A 24,894-nucleotide genomic window follows, 5' to 3' on the forward strand; every position below is an offset into this window, starting at 1 on the left:
ACAACTTAAGCAGTGTAAGTCTCATTTATCCAGTCATGTGCTAAGTACTTCTCAAGCACATGCAGTTTCCCTAAAAAACTATTGTAAAAAACAGTATTGGTGTCTGGCTTTGAAGAGAGCATACATATGTTTCACTTTACACTTTAAATATTAAGGTTGTGGCAAAAATGGATGTGTTTGGGAAGTACTGAGCATAGGGCTAGATAAATGAGACTTGGATTTTACTGCATAATTTGTGTGAGAGTTTGTAAACGAATGTTTTGGTATAGTTTTTCTGTTGTTAAATGTGGTCCCCAATCAATCAACAACTCAATATATTTGCCGCTTTCCGTGGAGGCATGCAAGAAAAAAGTTTTCTTTACGAATTCAAGGTAACACGGCATGACTAACTGATATATGTGGTCGCTTGTGGGTGAAGTGTTCCTTTGAATCAGATTTGGGCCCTTGAGTCTAGTCACCATGGCAACAGATAACTTTCCTCACATCTAGGCTCACCCTTGGGGTCTGGCCTCATACCCGCAGGTCCTGTGCATGGCAGCACAATGCAGCGACCTATCAAGTCAAAGGATAGGCTTTTCAGCCAGCTGCAGTTTCAGCTGACCTTCTCAGCTCCTCTCACTCTGCTTACAGTCGCGTGGATGTATAAGACGAAGGCAAACGTCAGGTACAAGGAACAAAATGGCAGAAAACAAAGTGGTGGGAGAGAGGATGGAAAAGCATCAGACAACACAGCAATCGTGACCAGCTGTCTTTGTCAGATTTGGTAACACAGTACAAGAAAAACAAAACGCAAAAATCAACATTGACAAGTAATGATGTGAATGTGAGTGAGAAAGAGCAATATAAAGAAAGATTTGACACACTTCAGGCTGCGACTTCGCTCTAAAATAAACTAGGAGATGAGATGTGATTTTTATAGGCCATTTCTGTTTTACAGTATATCTGTTCAAAGATGTTTAATGCTGTTGCCTTGAAGCTGCCAGGGGATGAGACGCTCCAAATTTAATCAAAACCAATTTCCCCAAACTGTAACATCATTACTCATCAGTGACTAACAGCACAGAGGATCATAGCAGTTAGGATGAACCCACACTGCACCCAGGAAAGACTCGTGTTGCAGAGATGCACAGCAGGCATCAGGTAATGGACTAGCAAACAGATACATGTACTGTCAATGGCATCAGTAACACTATCAGGTAACAAAAAAAAATGCTGTTAGGTGACACTGAAATCTTGTTCTATAGAATAAAGTAGCTTGCCAAAATAAATAAAAAGTGTTCTTATTAGTACTTCGTATCAGCAAAAACTGAGCGGTCCTGCTTGTGCAATCAGAAAAATCTGCTCACCTCCAGCAGAAACAGAGTGAGGACAAACAGTAAAACCTTGTTTATTGCAGTTTCAAACTTCCAAACAGATGGCACATCTAACAGGCACAATGAAGGAGAAAAAAAAAGCATATTGATGGAAACCACTACTGACCGAGTGTAAGTGTGGGAGCTGGTTGGTGAAACATGCAGCTGGAAGGAGCTCTTCAGAACACATGTGCATGCATGTTTTATACAGGAGAACATTTTCTTTCTGCATGACATCTGTTGTCAGACTGGAATAAACAAGGTTTTACTCTGTCAACAAAAACGAGGGACCTGTGATGTCAAGTCTAAAAACGCGGTGTCTGGTGTTTCCCTCTACTGCTGTGCAGGAGCAGGCAGGTGTGTGTTGAAAGCACAGAAACAAACATCTCAATCATGTTCAGGTTTCTTGTCATAGTGATATTATAAATGTCACTGTTATCCTCTCTCAGCCAACACCTGTTATCGCTAGAGAAAAAGCTGCAACGTTAAATCCAGTTTGGGTGTTATTAGTAGACAATAACCTTCCTACAATGGCAATATTAGAATCAGGCAAAGAAAATTATCTGTGCAGGAGAAGAAGATGTATAAACTGAGCCGCTCCACAGGGAGCAGTTAGAGAGCAGCGAGAGTATGTAAAGAAAAACTCTTTTAATCGCTCCTCTGGTATTCCTGAAACATAAAAACATCCATTCGAAATTTGGTTCCTTTTTTTTGACAAAAGTAAACAAATAAAACTGTTAAGAGATTTTTTTTTCTGTGTATTGTTTCTTTAGAGACATGATGGTGTAGAAGTGAAGATGCTGTGGCTGCCAGTGCTACGGCTTGACGACAAACAGTAAATCCTGAGGGGTGGCTTCAAGACACTTCCTGGTTTCAGGAACTGCACTTCCGGCCAAAGCAAACCGGCGTCAGGCCCCATCCAACACAGAGAGGCTCCTCCCCGAACCCCCTCCCCGAGACATAATCTGTAGGAAAGACTGTGTAGCAATCAGAGCAGAGCACACAGCGTTCTTCTCCCCACTTTGCCTCTCTTTTCTCTGTTGATCCTGTGAACCAATGAGAGTAAACGAGAGGAAAAGCTCAAGGAATCGAGTCCATTTCCCCCCTTCACATCACTCTACACCCAAACCACAACCTGAAGCCTCCGTCTGCCGCTACAGGCTCCAGCTCAGGGTGGTGAAACAAAGACAGAGAGAGCACTGGAGAGGAGAAACACCAACATCCCATTCTTTCAAGAGCGAAAAAAAGCTCATGTGAAACCTCTGTGGAGAGTTAACAGCAAGAAATAAAAAATATTAATAAGAAAATAATAAAATTACAAAGTAAAAAGAGTTCTACCTCACCAGCATTAAAGAAAGTAAAAGAACAAAATTTGCCTCTGGAACCATCAATGAAAAAACACTGAGGTATGTAGTTTGGATGGAAAGCCTCTTCATCGCTTTTATCCTCATCATGATCATCGCTGTCACCATCCATCCACCAAATACAGTCAGTTTCCTGTTTACTCATTTATGGTCTACAACCCCCTCCCCTGGTGGGTGTGGCTCTTTGTTTTTATGGGAGGGGTGAGGGCGGGGGAGAGGTGTATAGACGTGACTGGCTGCACCTCTGAGGAGGAGGAGGAGGAGGAGGAGGAGGAGGAGTGAGAGGAATCCATTTACCCATCAAGTTTGTCTTACTCCTTGAGTCTGTTTCCATCTCTTCATCCAGGTCTCAGAGTCTGTTGGTGTGTCTATCCAATATCCAGCTCTTCCCAGGGTCGGTAGCGCCCCCTATGATTGTAGATTGAGGGTGAACTTCCACTGTTGGTTGAGGCTCGGGCTGCAGACCTCCACAGTGAGTCCGCCCATCCTGGCACTGCGGCTATCCAGACAAAGGTTACTGCCCACGTGACGAAGCTTCGAGTTGGACTCAATCTGCTCCCATTTCTGGTGAGACACAACAAAGCCACAACATAAAACACAAGAAGTATAGAAATGTGCACTGGTATCTATGGAAGCCCATGTCCTGCAGTGTGATGAAAAAGAAAAGTTACTGTTATGACATAATGAGAAACTTTCTTGAATTAATGAGGTTTTTTTTTTTTTTTCTCAAAAAAAAACCTTACTTATTATCTCAAAATAATGACAGTCTTAAAATAATGCGGAACTTTCTCAAAACCCTCTCAAAAAATGACCTCATATCTCAAAATATTGTGAAACTTTCTCAAAATAATGACTAAGCATCTCAAAATGATACTCAAGATACTCATCTCAAAGTAATGACTTACTGTCTTAAAATAATGAGAAACTTTATAAAAAACCATCTCAAAAAAGTGACCTTGTATCTCAAAATAATGACTCTGTGTCTTAAATAATGACTTAATATCTCAAAATGAGAAACTTTCTCAAAATAATTACTTAGTATCTCAAAGTAATGATTCAGTATTTCAAAATGAGACACCTACTTATAATAATGACTTAGTATCTGAAAATAATGACTTAGTGTCTTATACAGTCATGACTTGATGTTTAAAAATGAGAAACTTTCTCAAAAAATGCCCTCTTAAATCAAGATATTGTCAAACTTTCTCGAAAAATGAGTATCTCAAAATAATGAGAAACTTTCTTAAAATAATGACTTAGTATCTCAAAATGAGAAACTTTCTTAAAAATAATGACTTAGTATCTCAAAATAGTGAGAAACTTTCTTAAAATAATGACTTAGTATCTCAAAATAATGAGAAACTTTCTTAAAATAATGACTTAGTATCTCAAAATGAGAAACTTTCTTAAAATAATGACTTAGTATCTCAAAATAATGAGAAACTTTCTTAAAATAATGACTTAGTGTCTTCAAATAATGAATAAGTATCTTAAAATAATGACTTAGTATCTTGAAATAATGACAGTGTCTTCAAATAATGACTTAGTGTCTTGAAATAATGACTTAGTATCTTGAAATAATAACTTAGTATCTTAAAATAATGACTTAGTATCTTGAAATAATGACTTAGTGTCTTCAAATAATGACTTAGTATCTTGAAATAATAACTTAGTATCTTAAAATAATGACTTAGTATCTTGAAATAATGACTTAGTGTCTTCAAATAATGACTTAGTGTCTTCAAATAATGACTTAGTGTCTTGAAATAATGACTAAGTATCTTAAAATAATGACTTAGTATTTTGAAATAATAACTTAGTGTCTTGAAATAATGAGAAACTTTCTGACTTATTATCGTTTCTTTCCTTCTTTTCCTAAAATTTAAATCAAAGAAACAGGCTTCCATATTTATTTGCTCTGATTGATAAGTGAGGGTGCAGCTCTGGCAAACAGTCCAACCCAAGTGGACATCTTTACCTGTCTGCTGTCGTTCTCTCGACAGCCTTGTAGTTTGATGAGGGAGCCGGCCGTTCTGTCCACCACAGTCAGACACAAGTCCATGTGTTTGACTGACTTATCCTTGGTCAATGCCCACTCCTTTACAAGAACAGATAACATGTAAAAATATTAGCATCAACGCACCTCTGCATTCATACATACTGTTTGGGTAAGGGATGTTCCAAGTCTTTTCTTTATATGGAGCTGTGTCTAATATCATGTCCTGATCTGAGATCTTATTTTATAACATAAAGAGTGAGAGCTGAATATTTGTTCAAAGATAAAAAAAAACTGCATTACAGCTTCTGTTTGCATTTGTCATTCTATTTTTTACTACAAAGAAAATACATAAACTCTTTTCAGCTTTCAAGTTGAACTTTTTCCCTTTACTACGAGACTGAGAGTAACGCTGGCGTTAAATTGGGCTTAAATCAAACAGAGGACGTCTTCATCAGATGTGTTGATCCGGTACGTCTTAGATTAAAAAGAAGACCATTTTTTCCCCCTCTTTACATCAACACATAAAAAGGAATACTGTTGCTCTATTTAAGTTTGTTCCACACTAATTTAACAAACTGCAACAGATAATCGTGGCGGGGTTGAGCGACCTCATTTCAGTATCTGTGTTGTATCACACTCTACAGTATTACTGACACCCACGAGAGGAAATATTAATGTGCATCAAGACGTGCCCCCTCAAAGCACGCTGCCTAAAGAGCCGATATGTCGTTTACATTTACATAATTAAATAAGAGCGTCAGTTAATTTCAAGCTTGATTTGAGAGCGTTAAATTTGGTTTTAAATATGAAAAAATCTACTCAAGTGGCAAGTTTTGCAATTCTGCAAAATGATGTACAGTCAGTGGTTATTAACTCTATGTGACACCAGTTTGCCCAGTAAAACCACTACACCTGTTGTTCTATTTTAGGAAGGAACTATTTAGGAAAGTGCAGACCTAAAGACACTGGTATAAGCTTATGCACACACACGCATGCAATACTCAATGCAACGCAGTACAATTATTTAACTGAAATTTTCTTTTCAGTATCCTAATTTATTCTTACATATGCACATACATATATTTTTAATTTTTTCATACTTATTTCTACTTTCTTATATCCTTCACATTCAATGTGCACCAAGATATTTGCACTATGTCCAAGAATGTCGTTGAATTTTTCCATGTAAACATATTCTATATAGAAGCTGAGGCTTCAGTTTACAAATAATTTTGCAGCAAGATTTGCATATAGACTCTGTGCACTGACTGTAAAAACGTTCACTACATATTCACTTTTTACTTACTACAGGTTAAGGATGATACAAGGATGGCTTTAAGTCTCATCTGACCTTTGTTTGAAAGCATGTTTTCTCTTTTTAGTAACTGCAGACTCGCTAAAAAAAACAAAAACCCTCACATTGTGCAACATTTGACCTTTACCAGCCGAATTCCGCAAGATACCCCCTGTGCTCTCACCACCACGAGTGCCACCGCTTGCCACCAAGGTGTCTTTAGAGCAAAGGATTTAACAAGCTGACCTGTGTGTGTCGTCGCTGTAACGCTACCTGGTTTCCCCCGGCGTTGTGGCATTCATAGACGCCCACCACCCCATCAGCAAAATGACCCAGGGTGTCCAGACAGTTTCCTCCCTGCTGCAGCGCTCCAAATGCTATGTCCTGGTGGTCTGGGACTCTGAACACACCGAACACACTTCTGTTAAATGTATTGACGTTATTATGACCGCATCAAAGATATTAAAGGTCCTGTGTGTAGGATTTAGAGGAATATTTTTACAAAACTGGAATATAATAAGTTTGTTTTCTTAATGTATATAGTGAAAATAGTGAAAATAAGAATTGTTGTGTTTTTGTTACCTTAGAATGAGACATTTCTATCTACATAGGGAGCGGATCTTCGTCTACAGAGATCGCTATGTTGCACTGCCATGTTTCTACAGTAGCCCAGATCGGACACCAAATATCGGCTTTAGGGCCATTCATGTTTTCGCATTGGCCACTGTAGTTACAAGCCCCTCCACGATGGGAAGTTTCAGAAAACACAGATTTTTTAATGTGAAACTATAGTGTTTTTACTAGTTTAAATCCTCAGCTCTGTTTGTTTCGGAGAGGAAGAGACCTCTGTGGATAGTTCAACTCCTGGTAAAAACCTCCTGAACGTCTGGATCAGAAAACAGGTAAGCACACATTAGAAGGTGCAGGACAAGTGACCCATCTGTGATGTGCTGTGCAGTGTAGGAGTAACACTGATTTGTAGCTTTATTCAGTGTTTTTACTGCTTTAAATCACATAGTCTGTTTGTTTTGGAGAGAAAGAGACCTCTGCAGGTAATTCAGGTCACAGTTAAAACATCCCAAACAATGAACAATGAAGAAATTCTAACCGGGAGAAGTTTCAGCTAGTTGTAATCTGCAATCCTCACCACTAGATGCCACTAAATCCCCCGAAATCTTACACACTGGACCTTTAAGGCTTCATTATTCAATAGTAATTAGTAAAAGGTAACATTAAACATGAAAGAAAAGGGTGAGCTAAATAAAAGAACAAAGTTTTTGCACCAGTTTCTTCTGATAATTAGGAAAATATCACCTTATGAGATCTGAAATTATTCAAATTTAGATATCTGTTACATTTAGGGGCTGTACCAAATAGCTTCAAAGCTTTTTTCACATTGTTGACATTTGAATTCTAGATCAACATTCGAATGCTCCGTAGGCTCTACAAATATCATTAGTATGATACTATTTGTAAAATTAGTCTCCAATGGTGGCTGCGTGAGATTCTTTGTGGTCACAGTCAAAAAACTATTTGCTCTCCCATTTGCTGTGCACAAAGGGAAGCACGCATCTGTATTAACAGGGCGGTCCAGCAGCAATCTAATAGCACCATAAATTACATTTATATAACCACAATAACAAAAATTTAATTTGGCTCTAACACCATTACAGTAAATTACTTCAGTCGTTACACAAAAAAAAGGGGTCATTATGCATCTGCGTTCACTTGGCGCTCCATCATCACTTTCATACCAACTGTAGGAAACAACTGTAGAAAGATGTTGAAAATTAATTAATTTGAGATGTTCTGATTTATTTTATTGCCATTTCTGTCGCAGCATAATGATGCTATGAGCCTAAGGGTGTGATCATTATTTCATCTATATTTTATGTCTTTATTGGATTAACCTGCTGCCTACATGCATTTATGTTGATGAAAAAAAGTTGATTTAATAAAAGCAGTATGACTCATTGAATCCGATGAATCACTGTGGTCAAATTGAGGATGTTGTTCAAGGTTTTTGTATTATTTTTAGGGTGATTACGTCATAAAATATGACGACAGACTTCCCTCGAAAACCTCAACAGAAGGTCTAAATGTAAAAAAAAATTCGGTACAGCCTTAGTTACATTTCTACATTATTAATCTCACTCATGTAGGTGTCAAATTGCAAACCCTCTAATATTTAATAATGTGCCTGAGTCATAATTGCCAGTACAGGTTAGTCATTAGTGTCACCACAGTCATTAAGCAAGTCTTATTAAAGTATAAAACATTAGATCCCAGCACACAGGAGCTGAGCTCTCACAAACCCAGTCCTTGTAACACTGAAACTGAAACTCAGCTGGGAGGTTTTCCTATATGTCATTTAAGTCTAATAACATACTGTATCATACCATGTACCCTATCATATCACATAAAACGCTTTAATTTTCTTACCGCAGTTCAGGGTAGACATTCTCCAGGTACCATTTGAATGGCTTACATCCTAATCTCTTCTTCATCTCCAAACGACTCTGGATGCTGAGACAGAGCGACAGAGACAGTGAGAGAATTAAAGGGTGGATCACTTGTGGTTCCTTAAACGTTTCCCAACACTGATTAAATTATAGGCATTCTGGGAGTGCAGATAGTAGAGGCCGAGGGCAGGTTTAAGGCTGCACGGTCTGGGGAAAATAACTGTTTAGGCTGGCACTGGAGGGAGATGCTATGAACTGTTCCCACAAGGTCACATAATGAGCATTTTTATCTTTGCCCAGCTTCTATATAAGGATGTGAGAGCCTTTACTGTTTCTCACTACTGTGAGAAAAATGGAAGTGTGAATAGTCATAAAGCAGGTAACAGAAAACACACACACAACATACAAAGATCCAAGAACAGAACCTTTTACAGTTTAAACAATGATGATGCACGGGCAGGATGGAAACAGAAGTGTGGCCGAGTATAGCAGCTTGTCAAGCTATACAGGGTATTAACCACCAAAGATCGCAAATGCTACCTTAACAAACTGACTTTGATAAATGGTGACTGACTTCCAGATCGCTGTAGATTTGAAATAGATAAAAGGAAAAGTGACAGATAATAGAGAATCTAATCGTGCATGGACAGAATTGTTTGCTTTCATCCCAAACGCTGCAAAATTAAAGTTCCAAATAATTATAAATAGCTCATTGCAAAGCTGCCACTTTGTGGTAAAACATATAAATGAATGCTAATGTAGATTTAATAAGCTGTGTTACCATCATTGTAAGATTTAAATTTGTTTGGTGGCTCCAGACAGATTTTTTTAAAATTAAAAATGGCTCTTTTAGTAGTAAAGGTTGCTGACCTCTGTTCTAGCTGATTACAATTACGTCAAATATAACGACTGACTCAGAGTTTTGTGTCTTGAAATCAGAAATCCTCCTTATCCAAAGACAAGCCCCGCTAGATCAGTGGTTCCCAGCTGGTCCAGCAACAGCGTCCAGATTTCAGATTTCTCCTAGGTCATTAGTTCAAGGTCCATACAGTTTAATATATTCAGAGTCATACTTGTCGTCGAGCTAGTTTGCTGTCTCTGTCAAGTAGCTGTTCATCAGTGACTAACTCTACAGCAGGAAACGGACAGAAATTCACTGTACTTTAAAAATAAAGTGTGTTTTTTTACAAACCTTACACACTTGCAAGTCACTTGTAGTCCATTCAAAATTTTGGACCACGACCCACTGGTTGGGAACCACTGCACTAGACCACTATGAGGTTTGGGTTAAACAAACCAGAAGACTATATCCTATCAAGGAATTGTATCTAAATAGCAGGGTGCTGTTGGCTTGCTAGCTCAGATAGTTCAAAGCTCTGTAATATAGTTGTCATGCAAACATGAATTCTGCTTCTGTAATGTACCATGAGTACTTTTGATCGTATCCTCAGTCCAGTGGCAGTCAACACAGCTTGCAGCCAAACACGCCGCCAGAGATTCGGTTTAACAAGTGTCCGTGTTAACTGGTTCATTTGAGCTGAATGTTTAATGGTTGCTTGTAGAAACTTAGTGTAAATGGTTGTTGTAGATTATAAACACAGATGAGTGTGTATTTCTTGGCCAAAAAGAGACTGGTCTCTGCCACATTCTTCTTGACTGTGCTTGATTGTAGGGATGTATTATATATGAGTGCACCCTCCCAGTGTTTGCATGCTCTAGACTCTGTGTACCATGTTGCATCGAGATTTATTACCAACTGTAGGCCACTACCTCATGCCTTTAAAATTTCGTAGACTTTTTCATTGGTATTCTCTTGTGTACAAAGCTATTCTTGGCCTACTTCCAACATAACTATGTGTGTACATTAAGCGAAAAATTGAAAATGGCTATGCTCTCCGTTTTCAGGACGTGTTTACTGTCTGCACCAAGGGTACGTACAGAGTTTGGCAAGCAAGCATTTATGTATGCAGCTCCTTATATGTGGAATCTTCTGCAGAAGGACTAAAAGTTGCACTCTTTGGTTTCTGTTCTATGTTGTGTGTCTGTAACTTATGTTGCTGTCTGTCTTCGGTTGAATAAAATGAATTAAAAAAAATTGAATTGGTATAAGTCAAACTGAAGGCTTTTACGAGGACAAATACATGTTTTGCCATCACTGTGAACAACCACAACACACTCAGCTGAGTCACCAGTTAACATGATCCCTCTTTACAGCGAAACACCTGTTGCTCTGAAACAGTCGTGATCCTGGTGAGATTCTGTAGAGCTTCAGTCTGCTGTTGGAATATCGATTCTGACAACAGAACACGCAACTCCCAGACATTGTGGTGCTGGTAACAGTCTTAATTAAATGTTTAAAGCTCGCTAATTCGTCTGGATTGCTGAGGCAAAACGCCACTTTCGTTGCCAACATGCGCACGCATACTTTTGATGCATACTATACTAGTAAGGCTTCTGTATGGCCTATCCATCGCTCCTCTTTACCAATGCCTTCTGTGTCCATCATGTTCTCTTGCTTTGGCATCTGCTGTCATAATTTAACACTAATCCCTTCAGCCTGTCAAATAATACAGCAGTCAGTCTTTTGACTTTCTGCCCTCTTTTAAGCCAAATTAACTGCCTCATTTCACTTCAATAAAAGGGTTAACTGACTTATTTTACAGCTGACATGCTGCTAATTGACAATCCAATTAATATGCCCATACACGTGGCTGGCTTTGTAATTTTATGATCCAGCTACATTATTCTGTCTGACTCCTGCAGGGCTCATACTTCATGGTACTTACTTTCCGTAGGGGACGTTTCTCGCTGAGGGGACAGCAGCGTAGTAGAAGTTTTTATACTCATCCATCCACACCTCAGCTGCCCTCCTTGTGTTCCTGAGAGAGAGGTGAGAGAAGGTAAATGAGGCAAGGGTGTCAAACAGGGAGGAAATGGGGAGAGGTGTGACCGAAGACGGGCAAGAGGAGACCAAGAGCAGGTGAGGAACATTAAGGACGGAGGAGGAAATGAAAAACAGAGTGTCAGAAGTAGAAAGTGAGACATCTCTAAATTGGATGTGTGTGTGTGTGTGTGCTCCCCCTCTCACTTTCATACATCTCCACAGACATAAGAGAGCACAGTGCCACTGGCTAAACGGAAATGTGAGTGTGTTTTTATTTTTCCAGTTACTGCTTCACTGGTCAGTGTGTGTTGACATGATGTCCAATGACATTTTGTCAAATCTCCATTTTTTCAATACTGTATCACAGTACCGCCAGACCCTGTGTCAGCTGGAGTCAAAGTAAAACGCAACTTGATCATATATTCTTTATAAAACAGGGGCTCGCAGTCTGACAAGGCTGGATCACTTTGATACTGAAGAAAACTTCATGAAATGTGAAGATTCTCAGGCAACTTCTGGAGTTACTAGGAGCTTCTTTATTTTATATTCCAGATGGGATGTGCTGAATATAAAAATATGTGCATGTTAAGCCTTTAATTAAAAAACTGTTATTTTCTTTTTCATTCTTTTGCTGCGATTTTAGAATTTTGTAATTTATGCACTTCCTTTGTTTGTCTCCTCCACAGAGAAACAGGTTGTAGAAAAGGTTGTTGCATCAATGCTCAGAAAACCACAGAGACACTATTGGTATGTATGTGTTTGTTTGACAATAGCACAAACAATGATCTACGACCTACCGCAAGTTAAGTACTTATGTAGCGCGCAGCCGCGGTGTTACACAAGCAGCAGGAACAATCCTCATAGATTCACTCATTCATGTCGTTTAATTTGTGAGACAGCACTGTGTTCCATTAGATTTCATTCACGTAATGTGGTAATGTGTGGCAGATCTCTGAGTTGATTATTTATAAGATGTTGTTTATTTGTTTGCTGGCTTATTGGCTTGATAGCGTCAATGATATTTCAGAGGTTATGTGTGAATGAAATGATTTTAAGTCATGATTTGGGTTTATTTATGGAAGTATCTGATTAAGATTTGATTACTTTTAATAACTTACAGTATCTGTTTGAAGACAGGGTCACCTCTAAAGCTCGGTCGATTGTCTCAGACTCTCAACATCCCCTCTATGTTGAGTGTCAGATGCTTCCATCAAGGTGGAGGTTTTGCCTCCCTAAATGTAGCACTCAGCGTTACAAATCATCCTTTGTCCTGTCTGCTATCACTTTTCTTAACCAGCGGTGACCACTAATTGTCAATGATTTATTCCTGACAGTGTGTAATACTGCATTCTGTGTGTTCTGTATTGTACTGTCTGTTTTGTTTTATTTATGACAACTGTCTATATCCCAAATTGCCCCCGTTCCTTTATCTGTCTGAGTAAGAAAGTGCGATAGTTTATATAAGCCAGACTGTTAGGAAACACATACATTAAGGCACACTATCACTTGCATGCAGACCAATTGGAACCACACAAGTTTTGAAGTTGCCTGCAGGGTGCCACAGGAGTATCATTTGAAGTGGGTCAAATGAGGCATGTCAATTAGTGCCTCTGGGCATCAGTATTTGATCAAGATTCTCCTCGCTGCCAGAAAGAAGGCTATCACAGAGAACTAGTTCAAGATTGTTGCACCAGATCAGAAATGATGGCTGACCATTACAGATGATATCCTGGTAACGGAGAATCTCACACTAAAATTAAAGGAAGATTTTTTTTGCAAAAGGCTGAGGGAAACAGTTAATATGTAAATTAAGGAAAGGCATAAAGAGTAATGTTGTCTAAAAAGACTGTAGACTTGTTCCTCCCTTTAGGCTTTGTTAAACTTTTTTTGTATTTTCTTTCCTTTTCACCTTCTATAATTACACTCTAAAAAGAAAGCAATAAAGATAAAGTAAAAAAAAGAAATGTATGCAAATTTGCTGCAGCTGCACTATTTTATATGCTGTACCTGAGGTCTGTCTCATGAAGTAGGATTACTGAGTTGGCATAACTGAGTAAAAACCAGAACAGACCTTCAGTCTATATGTTCCACATTTGGAGAGAGAATATTCACTTTTGGTTTCACCCTGCAGTCATTGAGCTAAATGCATTAGAGCTGAAATGGCTTGTTTCAACTGATCAACACTAAATGTTCATCAGCAGCCATTTGGATAATTGTTTCAGTTGTTCTTATGTTGTTGTATTTAAGCAAAATCACCAAACATTTCCTCCTTGCAGCTTCTTCTTTTGTCTTTAGTGATAATAAACTGAACGTCTTAGGGTTTTGGACTGTCAGTCGAACAAAGCAATACGGAGACGTCACCTTGTGACAGGCATTTCCTACAAGGCTTGACAATTTTCTTTTAAGACCAAATGATTAATCAAGATTAATCAACGGTGAATACAACTGTTAGTTGCAGCTCTAAACTTTATTAATAGTGCACTAAACTTTATTAATAGTGCACCATCAGACAGCTGACTATCACAAAACATCTGAAGAAACTGTGACAGCAAAAATTGACAGACTGACTTATGACAGCTATGTTCCCTTCCAGACGGGTACAGAACTTGTACCTGTGAATCTTAAAAGTGGCACCGTGGTGACTCAGGTTTAGAGAAGCTGCCTTCTTTGCTTTTGTCTGGGAAACTGGACAAATATCTGACTACAGTATATTCTATATGTTAATTCTCACAAACAAGCCAGCAAGGCTGGTGCTCAGACAGGATGGAGTGATGCATTAACACAGTGAACTTCTGCTACAGTGAATGTCTCAAACACTGTTTTGCCTGCATGAGTCTTCTGCTATGTCCACATGCATCTACTGGACTAAAAGCTCCCAAAACCATCAACACTGGCAACTGAAGATCAGTGAACTGCAACTTCTCGTGGTGGAGGTGACACCAGACAGTGTTTCAGTATTTTTCACTACAGCTATTTTCAACATGTAGCTATATTTTTCTTCTGCAGAAATCTTTCACCCTGATCCACCTGCACCCCAGCTACATACTGCAGACAGCGCACTCCGGGGGAACTTCATATGGGGTCTTCACATTGATTCTAAGTTGGTACTGTCTCCACATGTCGAGTATATGCAATGTGGACCCTGTTTACACTTGGTTTTAAAATGCCCCTTGGGCAATCTCAAGCGGACAGCGCTAAATCCGACCTCATAGCATTGTGATCTGATCATTCAAACCACTTGCCAAGTTGGTCTGCGACACACTTGACCACCAATCTTTTGTTCTGTAGCGCTAATGCATCCAGATGCTTCCCCCACCAGGACATAACAGGAAATACTTCATCAGTGCAGGATGTGGTTATTGTTTTGCTGACAGTGTGCCAACGCTCGAGGTCATTGCAAGTCACAAATGACTTTGTCCTGCCAAACGGTTGGAACAGATGGTACATGTATAATGGGTGTTAACATTTAGTACTTTTTTTTTTAGCCAGCCAGTGTGAAAAAAATCTGGCACTTGTCTGGCAACAGACTGATGTAATAACTGTGCGCTGGGCCCTTTGACCTTCTAGTAGAAGTGATCGTAGGCAGTAACGAAATCTAAGCAACAGCTGGACACCTCAGAGACATCTGATGGACACAGGTGTGAACGGCAATGTGTCTCGGCTGTCCACTTCTGTTCAAATCACTGAAACGCATTTTAAAACCAAGTGTAAACAGGGTCTTGGATATTTGGGAAATGCTACTCTCAGAGCAATTATAAAGCCGTCCAAACAGACAAAACAGTTGCTGTCTCGTCGCTCCCCAGGGTCACCGCCAGCAGACACAGGGAGGGTGTCTGGGGTTTTATTTAAGACTGAAGGGCAGCACAATGAACTGAAGCAGCCCCAAAGCACAGATGAAGCCGTTCTGCATGGGGAGTATCCATTCATGAGGCTGATACACGAGAACATCACTGCAGCCATCGATAAATAAACTATATTTTTTAAATGTCAGACAGGGTTACGCAACTACTTTTGGAACTGCAGAATAGTGGTTGTCATGGAGTCTAATTTCTCCATCCCTGATATGTAATTTCCTTGAGCTAACTTTGGTATGTATGCTGAGAGGAAGGTGAACATTTGTCTCACCTATCTGATCAACATTTAAATGAGCCAGGAACTTGTCATGTTTTGTGTGTACTTCCCATTTAAAATGTCAATATTAAATATTTACTTGTTTATCAGTTTCACTGTGTATGATCTGATAATGCCTCTTGTGAGGGTTAATTTGATTAATATTTTTGTCAAAGTATAATTAAGTGCCATTTAGCTCCAAATGAGGGGAGACTGATGCCACTTGGGCCAAAGTGGCACTAATAATCCAGAAATCCTCCCTGACTGGCCACAGATAGCAGGTGACAGGGTATGAAAGGTTTTTTCAAGACAGCAAACATGTTGGTCTGTTTTTTACTCACCAGGTGGATGGAGGAGGGCCAGTGTATTGTGTACTGTGATTATTTTTCCTACTAATTTAGTTGCTTCCTGTGTTCGGGGGGAGCGAACATGTGGGCATCTTGTTGAGCTGGAGCCTATCCCTGCTGACATTGGGCAAGAGACGAGGTACACCCTGGAAAAGTCACCCGACTATCACAACAAATAGAGACAGACAACCATTGACGCTCACATTCACACCTACAGTCAATCTAAAGTCACCAATTAACCTGCATGTCTTTGGACTGTGGGAAGAAGCTGTTTTTATTATTATTATTATTATTATTATTATTGTTATTGTTATTTATTGCCGTCTCTTGTATTTTTGTACTTGCATGCCTAGTTATTTAATTTTTTTAAGTTTAATTTTGAAATCTTTAATCTGACTCTTTCTCCTTGACTGCTGTAACACTGGAATTTCTCAATTATGGGATCAATAAAGGTGTATCTTATCTTATCTTATCTTATCTTAGTATCCGGAGAAAACCCACACTGACACAGGGAGAACATGCAAACTCCACACAGAGGAACTCCTCCACCCTATGGTTCAAACCAGGAACTTCTTGATGTAAGGCGACAGTGCTAACCACTGCACAACAGAACAACTGTACCCAAAACTACAGTTAAATCATTCCACAACCAGAAACCATGGGTTAACAGAACTACCCTGCAGCCAACAACTTAAGAAGAGCTGAAAAAGGACTGAATTGCAGTGCACAAGCTGAAGGAGCTGACACAATCACATTTCACCGGAGTTGTAACTGTTACGATTTCATGTGACAAATTAATGAGTCAGTGACTGATGATCTTAAACCTCCTGGTTGGTGATGGCGATCAAGAAACATTTAGTCATTTTCATCTGCAGCTAACATCACAAGTATCACTCAGTATCTCTGAGTGGCCATTTCAGAATTCAACTTAAGATAGGGATGAGCTCATTCTGAAGACACGCCACACTGTTGGTCTATTACGCCCTTCATTTCTTGTTTTTTTTTCTCCATAGTGCTGCACATCACTGGGAGGACCAGAGAAACCACATCCACTTCAAATTCCCTGTTATCTATTTGTTGCAGTTGTTAATCAGGGCCGTGAGGGTTTGTCTGGCTCGTTTCCAGGGTCTGTTACTTGTGGTTGGCGACAGTTTCAAAGCAGAGATCCATATCTTTCCGTGTATCCTGTTTCTCATTCTTGATCTCCGCTGATTATGTTGTCACATTTATCAGAGCTCTAAAGGGAAGCACATGCAAAAACAGATCTTCTATATTTAAGAAGCGCGTTCTTTCTAAATCTGAAGCCAATTTTCCCTATGATTACTTTTTTATTGTTTTTTAATTGCTGGTGCTTGGTTTTAATTATGCCTCACTGGTTTAATTCTCAAAGCTGTAGTAAAATGCAATAATGTATGTTTCAGTGTTTACAACAGCGCTTGATAAAAGAGGCAAGGGTACCAAACAATGTTAGTATTAAGTCTGAAGAGTGTTGTATGGGGGGAGAAGTAGTCAACCCAAACGAAAAAGAAAATAATACCCAACATAAAAACTGGATCTTTTGCAACTGTATCACATGATTTTCCTCAGCAGATGAGGATTGCCCAATAGGCATGTTCAGATTTAGGGACAGTTTCAAATTTTGGGAAATTCATTTAATTGCTTCAATGTGGACAAGAGGAGCTGGGGACCAAACCACCAACCCTGAGATTAGTAGACATTCATTAATAATACGGTTAAATCATGACTTAAGAGTCCTCCTCCACTCAATAATGTGTTTTTCTTCTGTTTATGTCCCCGAAAACGTCTGAGCTTGACTATACGGACTTGTGTCTGTGCATTAGGTACGTCACTAACATGAAAGCTAATTACTGTCTAATACAGGAAACGCGTATTGAAGGGAGAACAGACTTCAACACAATACCAACAAAGAAATCTGAAAACCCCAGCACAGTGTCAGTACAGAGAGCAGAGTTAGCATTAGCATAGTCAAAGTTTTAACAGCAAACATTCCGGTGTGTGCTGTTTGTTGTCGTAAACCTAGAGCTTTCTTCTGCTATCTACGATAAACCCCATCGTAGCAGATATTATTGTCTGTTTCACAACCACTAATGCAGTGTCAGCCACTGCCAGTTAGCCTTTAAGCTAATAAACAACATAAACGAATAAAAGATGCTGACTACATTTATTAATCTGATACATCTGGTAGTCGCTGATTTTGGTGCACAACAGACTCCTCATCTGTGTCTGACTGAAGCTCAAACATGTTTGGCTGAATCTCTCTAATGTTTCCTCTCATGCTAATGCTAGTCATCTTGATGTGCCAACCTTGTGCAAGCAGCAGTAATGGGTGCAGCAGAAGCCAGATCCCGAATTTCTCAAGGAGGGAGAAGGAGCGGATCTGCTTGCAGTGCCTTTTCACTTGTTTTAAATATTATGTGGAATCATGTTGAACAAAATAACAGTATACTTTAAAACATGTCTGAAGGAGGACTTCAATGGCTCATAAAGAGAGGCACAAGATATCCAGTATAGATTAAACAAGTGGCAGCAGTGTGACGTGTGTGTATGGATAATATTGTTCTTCAGTAAATCGATGAATGAGCGTGATGGGAGGAGCTTGGATGGTTAATAAGTGTTTAACCCTCTTGTTTGTGTGTGTGTGTGTGTGTGTGTGTGTGTGTGTGTGTGGCAGCCCAGTCTCACTCCCCACTCTTCAAATACCGACGCGTGGTCAGTGGCCCTCAGCATCAGACACTGACATACCAAGGCACCTGCCATAGTATAAAAAGCAAGAAAGTCTGCATAGGGCGAGGAGAAGGGGAAGCTGATGGGTCAAACAAACTCTGGACTTTCACCCAGGAGTCTGTTATTCATGTCCTGTGTCAATCAAGTTATTTTATTAACATAGTGTGCTGGTATGTGTACTGTAGCACGCAGTGCTGATTACATATGATGTTACATTACGTTAGTAGAAAATGTACCTATTTTAAGTCAAACCACAATTTTTTTTTAAAACTTAACCACTTTTTGCTGCCTAAACCTTATAACGCAGTGTTTTACCAACATTCTAATTTTATTTTAAAAAGACTACATGCATTTAATGAACTGAAACTGTCCACTTTCTGTGAAAACTGATGGTTTTTTGAAGAGACATAATGCATGTAACAGGTGGTGACTAAAGTAGATAAAGGTAGGGTACCTTGCGCGTCATATTTTAACGCTGATGGCAACTGACTGAGCATCGGTATTTGATGAGTTGGGAGTTAGAAGGTGTGTGTGTGAGAGTTACCTTGCAAACACAGTCCCACTCCCACCGGGGAAGGTGTATGGATGTTGCTTTCTGAAGACATGGCCAACTCTGCTACAGGGGATGATCTCCAGGCTACCACCACACTGCCACACTCGAAATGAGATCTCTGAAACACACAAACACAAGCGCACACACACAAACACACACACACAAGGTTACCTTTGTTCCGACAAATTGTTTCCATAAAAATACCACAGCTAATTATTATAAGCAGAGCGTAAGAAGTCTTGTGGCGTCGTTAACTCAGGACGTCTGCACCTCATTAATGTTTTCAGTGCGTTGATGTTTTCATGTTCCCTCTCCAGCACTGTCTGCATTTGAATAAGTCTAAACGAGCACACAAGTAAATCAGTATCTGAATTGTCAATCCATCTCTGAATCATTGCACCGTCTCGAGAAAACATGAATCATTCTGTTTATTCTCGACAATTTCCCAACTGAATTCAGACAAAGGCAACAGGGAGACACAGCTGTTATTATCTCATTGTGCTGTTTGCAAATGATCTCCATTGTGTACACTATGGTTATTTTCACTCAATACTGACTGTAATCATTATCACATTAACACTGTAATTTTCTGAGATCAAATGCAGTCTGGAAGACTCTTTTAGCCAGATATGACCACCAAATTACTGAAGGATTTTCTGCTCCTTTTCATGATCCTGGCACGGAAACCAAAAAATGAGCTCATGAGTTGATCACACCGTGAGAATCATCACTGGTGCGAGACAGTGCAGAGTTTACATACACGTGAGCAAAGCTCTGTTTTTCAGAACAAAAGCATTTAGAATAAACCAAAAATACAAATATTTACCTGTTTAAGACTTAAAGGAATAATTTGACATTTTGGGAAATACAATAATTTGCCTTCTTGAAGTACGATACCACCCACATCTGTACTTCAAATATGAAGCTGCAGCATTTAGTTGGTTTAACTTAGAATAAAGACTGAAAACAGAGGGAAGCAGCTACCCTGACTCTGCCCAAAAGGTAAGACAGTCCACCTACCAGCCCCAAAACACAAATTGTTATTTTTACATTTTACTTTTTGTTCCGATTAAACAAATGAGACATAACACTTTTTCAAGCAATTTCACTATCGTCTGTATAAATTTTATCTCAGTTGGTGTGCACTCCTGTGATCCTGATTGTTCAGTGTAAGCATGGGCGGATTATGAGACAGTGGGCCCCTGGGCACATAAATGCAAAGGGCTCCACCACCTCTCCTACATGGGAGGAAGACACACAGACTTTGTGGTGGTTTTGCATCTCTTTTGGTCACTATGCATCTTTTTGTGTGTTTTTGTCTCCTTGTGGTCATCTTAAGTCTCTTCCTGGTCTGTATGTGTTGATTTGGCATTTAAGATTTTAAAGATGAAGCCAAGGGGGCCCCCTGACACTGTGGGTCCCTGGGCCTGTGCCTGATAGGCCCGTTCAATAATCCATCCATTGGTGAAAGGTGGTCATTCAACTCAGCCCGAGCTGTCTTGCGTCAGTCTTTTCCTTGTTTGTACGTTCCAAAAAAGGCAATCATGCTTTATAGTATCTTAACTTTTTAGTCTTGGCTAATGCAAATACTTCAGTGTAGTTCAATGACATGAACACTGTCAACAACCAAAAGCTTCGCTCTCTCCAGCTAAATAAGAAGCACCACAGTAACCATGAACGAGTCTCTGTGGAGGCACAAGAGTGTGAACAAGTCTCTGTTTTCTTGTGGCGTGAACAAGAGTCTGTGTTTAAGTCTGCGTGTATCCAAAAACAAGGACATATTTCAGTGAGAAATTTTAACTTTTGAAAACTGTAATCTTCTCATTCCCACAGTCTCCTCTCACTCAAATAGCGCAGCTAACCATCGGAGGCTGGAAGCGAGTTGAGGCGACATATCCAGAATGTACGAAATTCTTGGTGCGAAATTGTACGAAAATACAGTAGGAAAAGACTATTATTAAATTGATGCCAAACTGACAAGAATGCTGTTGACATATGACACCTTTCATCTTGAGTTTCTAGAGTTATGTGCTTTTGTGGACATGTGAGGAGTTAATATGTCACATATCTTTAAGTGAGTTTGGTGTCATATTTTACACTTGGAGCAGGATGGGTAATGATCTGAAAAGGAATCCAGTTACAGTCTTGCAAATATTGACCCTGCAAGATGTCCAGCCTGTGCTAAATCTTAAAGAGAGTGACTGAAAACTGAAAGCATTGTTTTTAGATGTGAGGGACTTTAGTCTTTCAAAGGTATTTATCCTTTCAAAGTCTCCTATTGTATGGTAGGCATTAGAGGTGCTGGTAGGCAGACTTTATGACTGTTAGACAAAGACATGCTGGCGGTTTTCCCCATTCCCAGTCTTCGTGCGAGGCTAAGCTAACTGGCTGCAGCTTCATATGTGCTCACAGACATCTCTGGTATCAATCTTCTTATCTGAGTCTCACAAGAAAGCTATTAACTGCATTTCCCAAAATGTCAAACTATTTCTTTAATGCCTCTGGCAAAACTTCTGACACGCCTGTCACCTCTAGAGGCTGATATTTGGGGAATGAGACAGACTGGGTGTAACACATTACAGCAGCGAAGTGTATTGATGGTAAATGTTGACAGCTTATTTTCTCTACCTGCCACTTTACTTTCCACTCTTAATCACACACACCACTATTTGTTTTCTCCTTTCTTTCACTCACCTAGATTTTCTATTCCTCTGACATCCAATTACTGTGTCGTACTTTCATCTCCTAACCACCATCATCTGTCTACTGTGATTCTACTGACTCCATGCTCCACCGTGACTCTACTGAATTAGCATTTGCACTTTTTACAGCACTTACCGAGGTTCTCTCCTCCCCACACATCCATCATCATGTCATACTTTCCCAGCAGCTCAAAGTACTCCTTATCCATGACAAATAAACCTCCTGCTATCATCGGAGTCCTGCAGGAGGGGAGAGAAAGAGGGCAGGAGGATGGGGTGAGGAAATGGGTAAGATTAGTAGTAGGTGGAAACTGGAACACAAAAGTGAGTCAAACATGTATGATGACTTCAGTAGATGTGCGAGTGTGTCTGTCTTACTTTATAGGGGCGATGGGGTTGCCTTGTCTGGATCGTCTCTGATCCAGAGTCATGTAGTCCCATTTAAACACCAAATTCCAGTCAAAACCTGCCAACATAAACACACACACACACACACACACACAGAGGATGAAAGGACAATGCCAGTATGACCATTAGTTGGGATTAAGTAGAGGTCTGGTTATGTAATTAGATTTGGCAGGTTCAGATCAGTTGACTGGATACATCTGCAGCTGCCTGATCTCACATGTCTGTCTGTGTTCATGTGTCAGCACAGAGAGAACAACCCATAAATCTGACCATGTGCATGGCTGTGTCCTAGTTTTACTCTATATAGTAATACTAGAAAGCAGAGGAGGAGGCATATAAGTCAGTTTATCTGTATGAATGTACTACATACTCAAAATGCAGTAGGAAATAGTATCTAAAAAGTACCACAGTAGACCACATATTGGGCCATGGTCTGAGGAAAAAAAATACATACACACTAAAAAAACGAACAAGAAAGCTTTCAAACCATCTGGGGCCCATTTATAAATTGCCTTCAGGACTAGTGTTGTAAAAATGTCTATGTATCAATACACTTTCTGCAACAGAGGTCATTTAAAGGGAAATTTTGGTTTATTTCAACCTGTCTCCTAACGTCCTAAATTTGTTTATATTATTATTATTATTATATTATTATTTGTCTATATGTTCTCTGACATTTATCCTAACGATATGAGGCGGTCTTTGTGGAAAAAAGCTTGTTTAGTGGACTAACTGTGAACTTGAAGGTTGCCCTTTCACTTACGTTTTAACAGGTCTGACGCTACTATGCGCCCCGGCTGTATCTAGGCTAATGGCTAACATGCTAACTATTATTTTTATGTCACTAGTCACTTGAAACAAATTTAGGATGATAGGAGACAGGTTGAAATAAACCGAAATTTCCCTTTAAGCCATTATTGTAGATGAATGTGCAGCAATATCTGTGTTGACTTAAACTGACATACAGTATAGGCCAAAAGTTTGGACACACCTTCTCATTCAATGCGTTTTCTTTATTTTCATGACTATTTACATTGTAGATTCTCACTGAAGGCATCAAAACTATGAATGAACACATGTGGAGTTATGTACTTAACAAAAAAAGGTGAAATAACTGAAAACATGTTTTATATTCTAGTTTCTTCAAAATAGCCACCCTTTGCTCTGATTACTGCTTTGCACACTCTTGGCATTCTCTCCATGAGCTTCAAGAGGTAGTCACCTGAAATGGTTTTCCAACAGTCTTGAAGGAGTTCCCAGAGGTGTTTAGCACTTGTTGGCCCCTTTGCCTTCACTCTGCAGTCCAGCTCACCCCAAACCATCTCGATTGGGTTCAGGTCCGGTGACTGTGGAGGCCAGGTCATCTGCCGCAGCACTCCATCACTCTCCTTCTTGGTCAAATAGCCCTTACACAGCCTGGAGGTGTGTTTGGGGTCATTGTCCTGTTGAAAAATAAATGATCGTCCAACTAAACGCAAACCGGATGGGATGGCATGTCGCTGCAGGATGCTGTGGTAGCCATGCTGGTTCAGTGTGCCTTCAATTTTGAATAAATCCCCAACAGTGTCACCAGCAAAACACCCCCACACCATCACACCTCCTCCTCCATGCTTCACAGTGGGAACCAGGCATGTGGAATCCATCCGTTCACCTTTTCTGCGTCTCACAAAGACACGGCGGTTGGAACCAAAGATCTCAAATTTGGACTCATCAGACCAAAGCACAGATTTCCACTGGTCTAATGTCCATTCCTTGTGTTTCTTGGCCCAAACAAATCTCTTCTGCTTGTTGCCTCTCCTTAGCAGTGGTTTCCTAGCAGCTATTTGACCATGAAGGCCTGATTGGCGCAGTCTCCTCTTAACAGTTGTTCTAGAGATGGGTCTGCTGCTAGAACTCTGTGTGGCATTCATCTGGTCTCTGATCTGAGCTGCTGTTAACTTGCCATTTCTGAGGCTGGTGACTCGGATGAACTTATCCTCAGAAGCAGAGGTGACTCTTGGTCTTCCTTTCCTGGGTCGGTCCTCATGTGTGCTAGTTTCGTTGTAGCGCTTGATGGTTTTTGCGACTCCACTTGGGGACACATTTAAAGTTTTTGCAATTTTCCGGACTGACTGACCTTCATTTCTTAAAGTAATGATGGCCACTCGTTTTTCTTTAGTTAGCTGATTGGTTCTTGCCATAATATGAATTTTAACAGTTGTCCAATAGGGCTGTCGGCTGTGTATTAACCTGACTTCTGCACAACACAACTGATGGTCCCAACCCCATTGATAAAGCAAGAAATTCCACTAATTAACCCTGATAAGGCACACCTGTGAAGTGGAAACCATTTCAGGTGACTACCTCTTGAAGCTCATGGAGAGAATGCCAAGAGTGTGCAAAGCAGTAATCAGAGCAAAGGGTGGCTATTTTGAAGAAACTAGAATATAAAACATGTTTTCAGTTATTTCACCTTTTTTTGTTAAGTACATAACTCCACATGTGTTCATTCATAGTTCTGATGCCTTCAGTGAGAATCTACAATGTAAATAGTCATGAAAATAAAGAAAACGCATTGAATGAGAAGGTGTGTCCAAACTTTTGGCCTGTACTGTATATATAATTACTGTCAATAATATTATTATTATTTCACCATTTATGCAATATAATTTATGTAATAAATCATTGTAATTTA

At 39.7% G+C, this 24,894-nt stretch overlaps 1 protein-coding gene across 1 annotated transcript in view; it reads right to left on the bottom strand.

Moving 5' to 3' along the window:
* Nucleotides 1-2,910: 2,910 nt before the first annotated feature.
* The window catches only part of galnt2 (UDP-N-acetyl-alpha-D-galactosamine:polypeptide N-acetylgalactosaminyltransferase 2), an 86,291-nt gene continuing 64,307 nt past the window's right edge, over nt 2,911-24,894 (bottom strand). Inside the window, 8 exon segments of the mRNA XM_033621510.2 lie at nt 2,911-3,280; nt 4,695-4,814; nt 6,283-6,409; nt 8,452-8,535; nt 11,258-11,350; nt 19,102-19,228; nt 21,949-22,052; nt 22,191-22,278. Coding sequence (XP_033477401.2) covers nt 3,125-3,280; nt 4,695-4,814; nt 6,283-6,409; nt 8,452-8,535; nt 11,258-11,350; nt 19,102-19,228; nt 21,949-22,052; nt 22,191-22,278 — 899 coding nt within the window. The 3' untranslated portion in view covers nt 2,911-3,124.

The sequence above is a fragment of the Epinephelus lanceolatus genome, chromosome 2 (assembly GCF_041903045.1).
Source record: "Epinephelus lanceolatus isolate andai-2023 chromosome 2, ASM4190304v1, whole genome shotgun sequence".
NCBI classification, from domain to species: Eukaryota; Metazoa; Chordata; class Actinopteri; order Perciformes; family Serranidae; genus Epinephelus; species Epinephelus lanceolatus.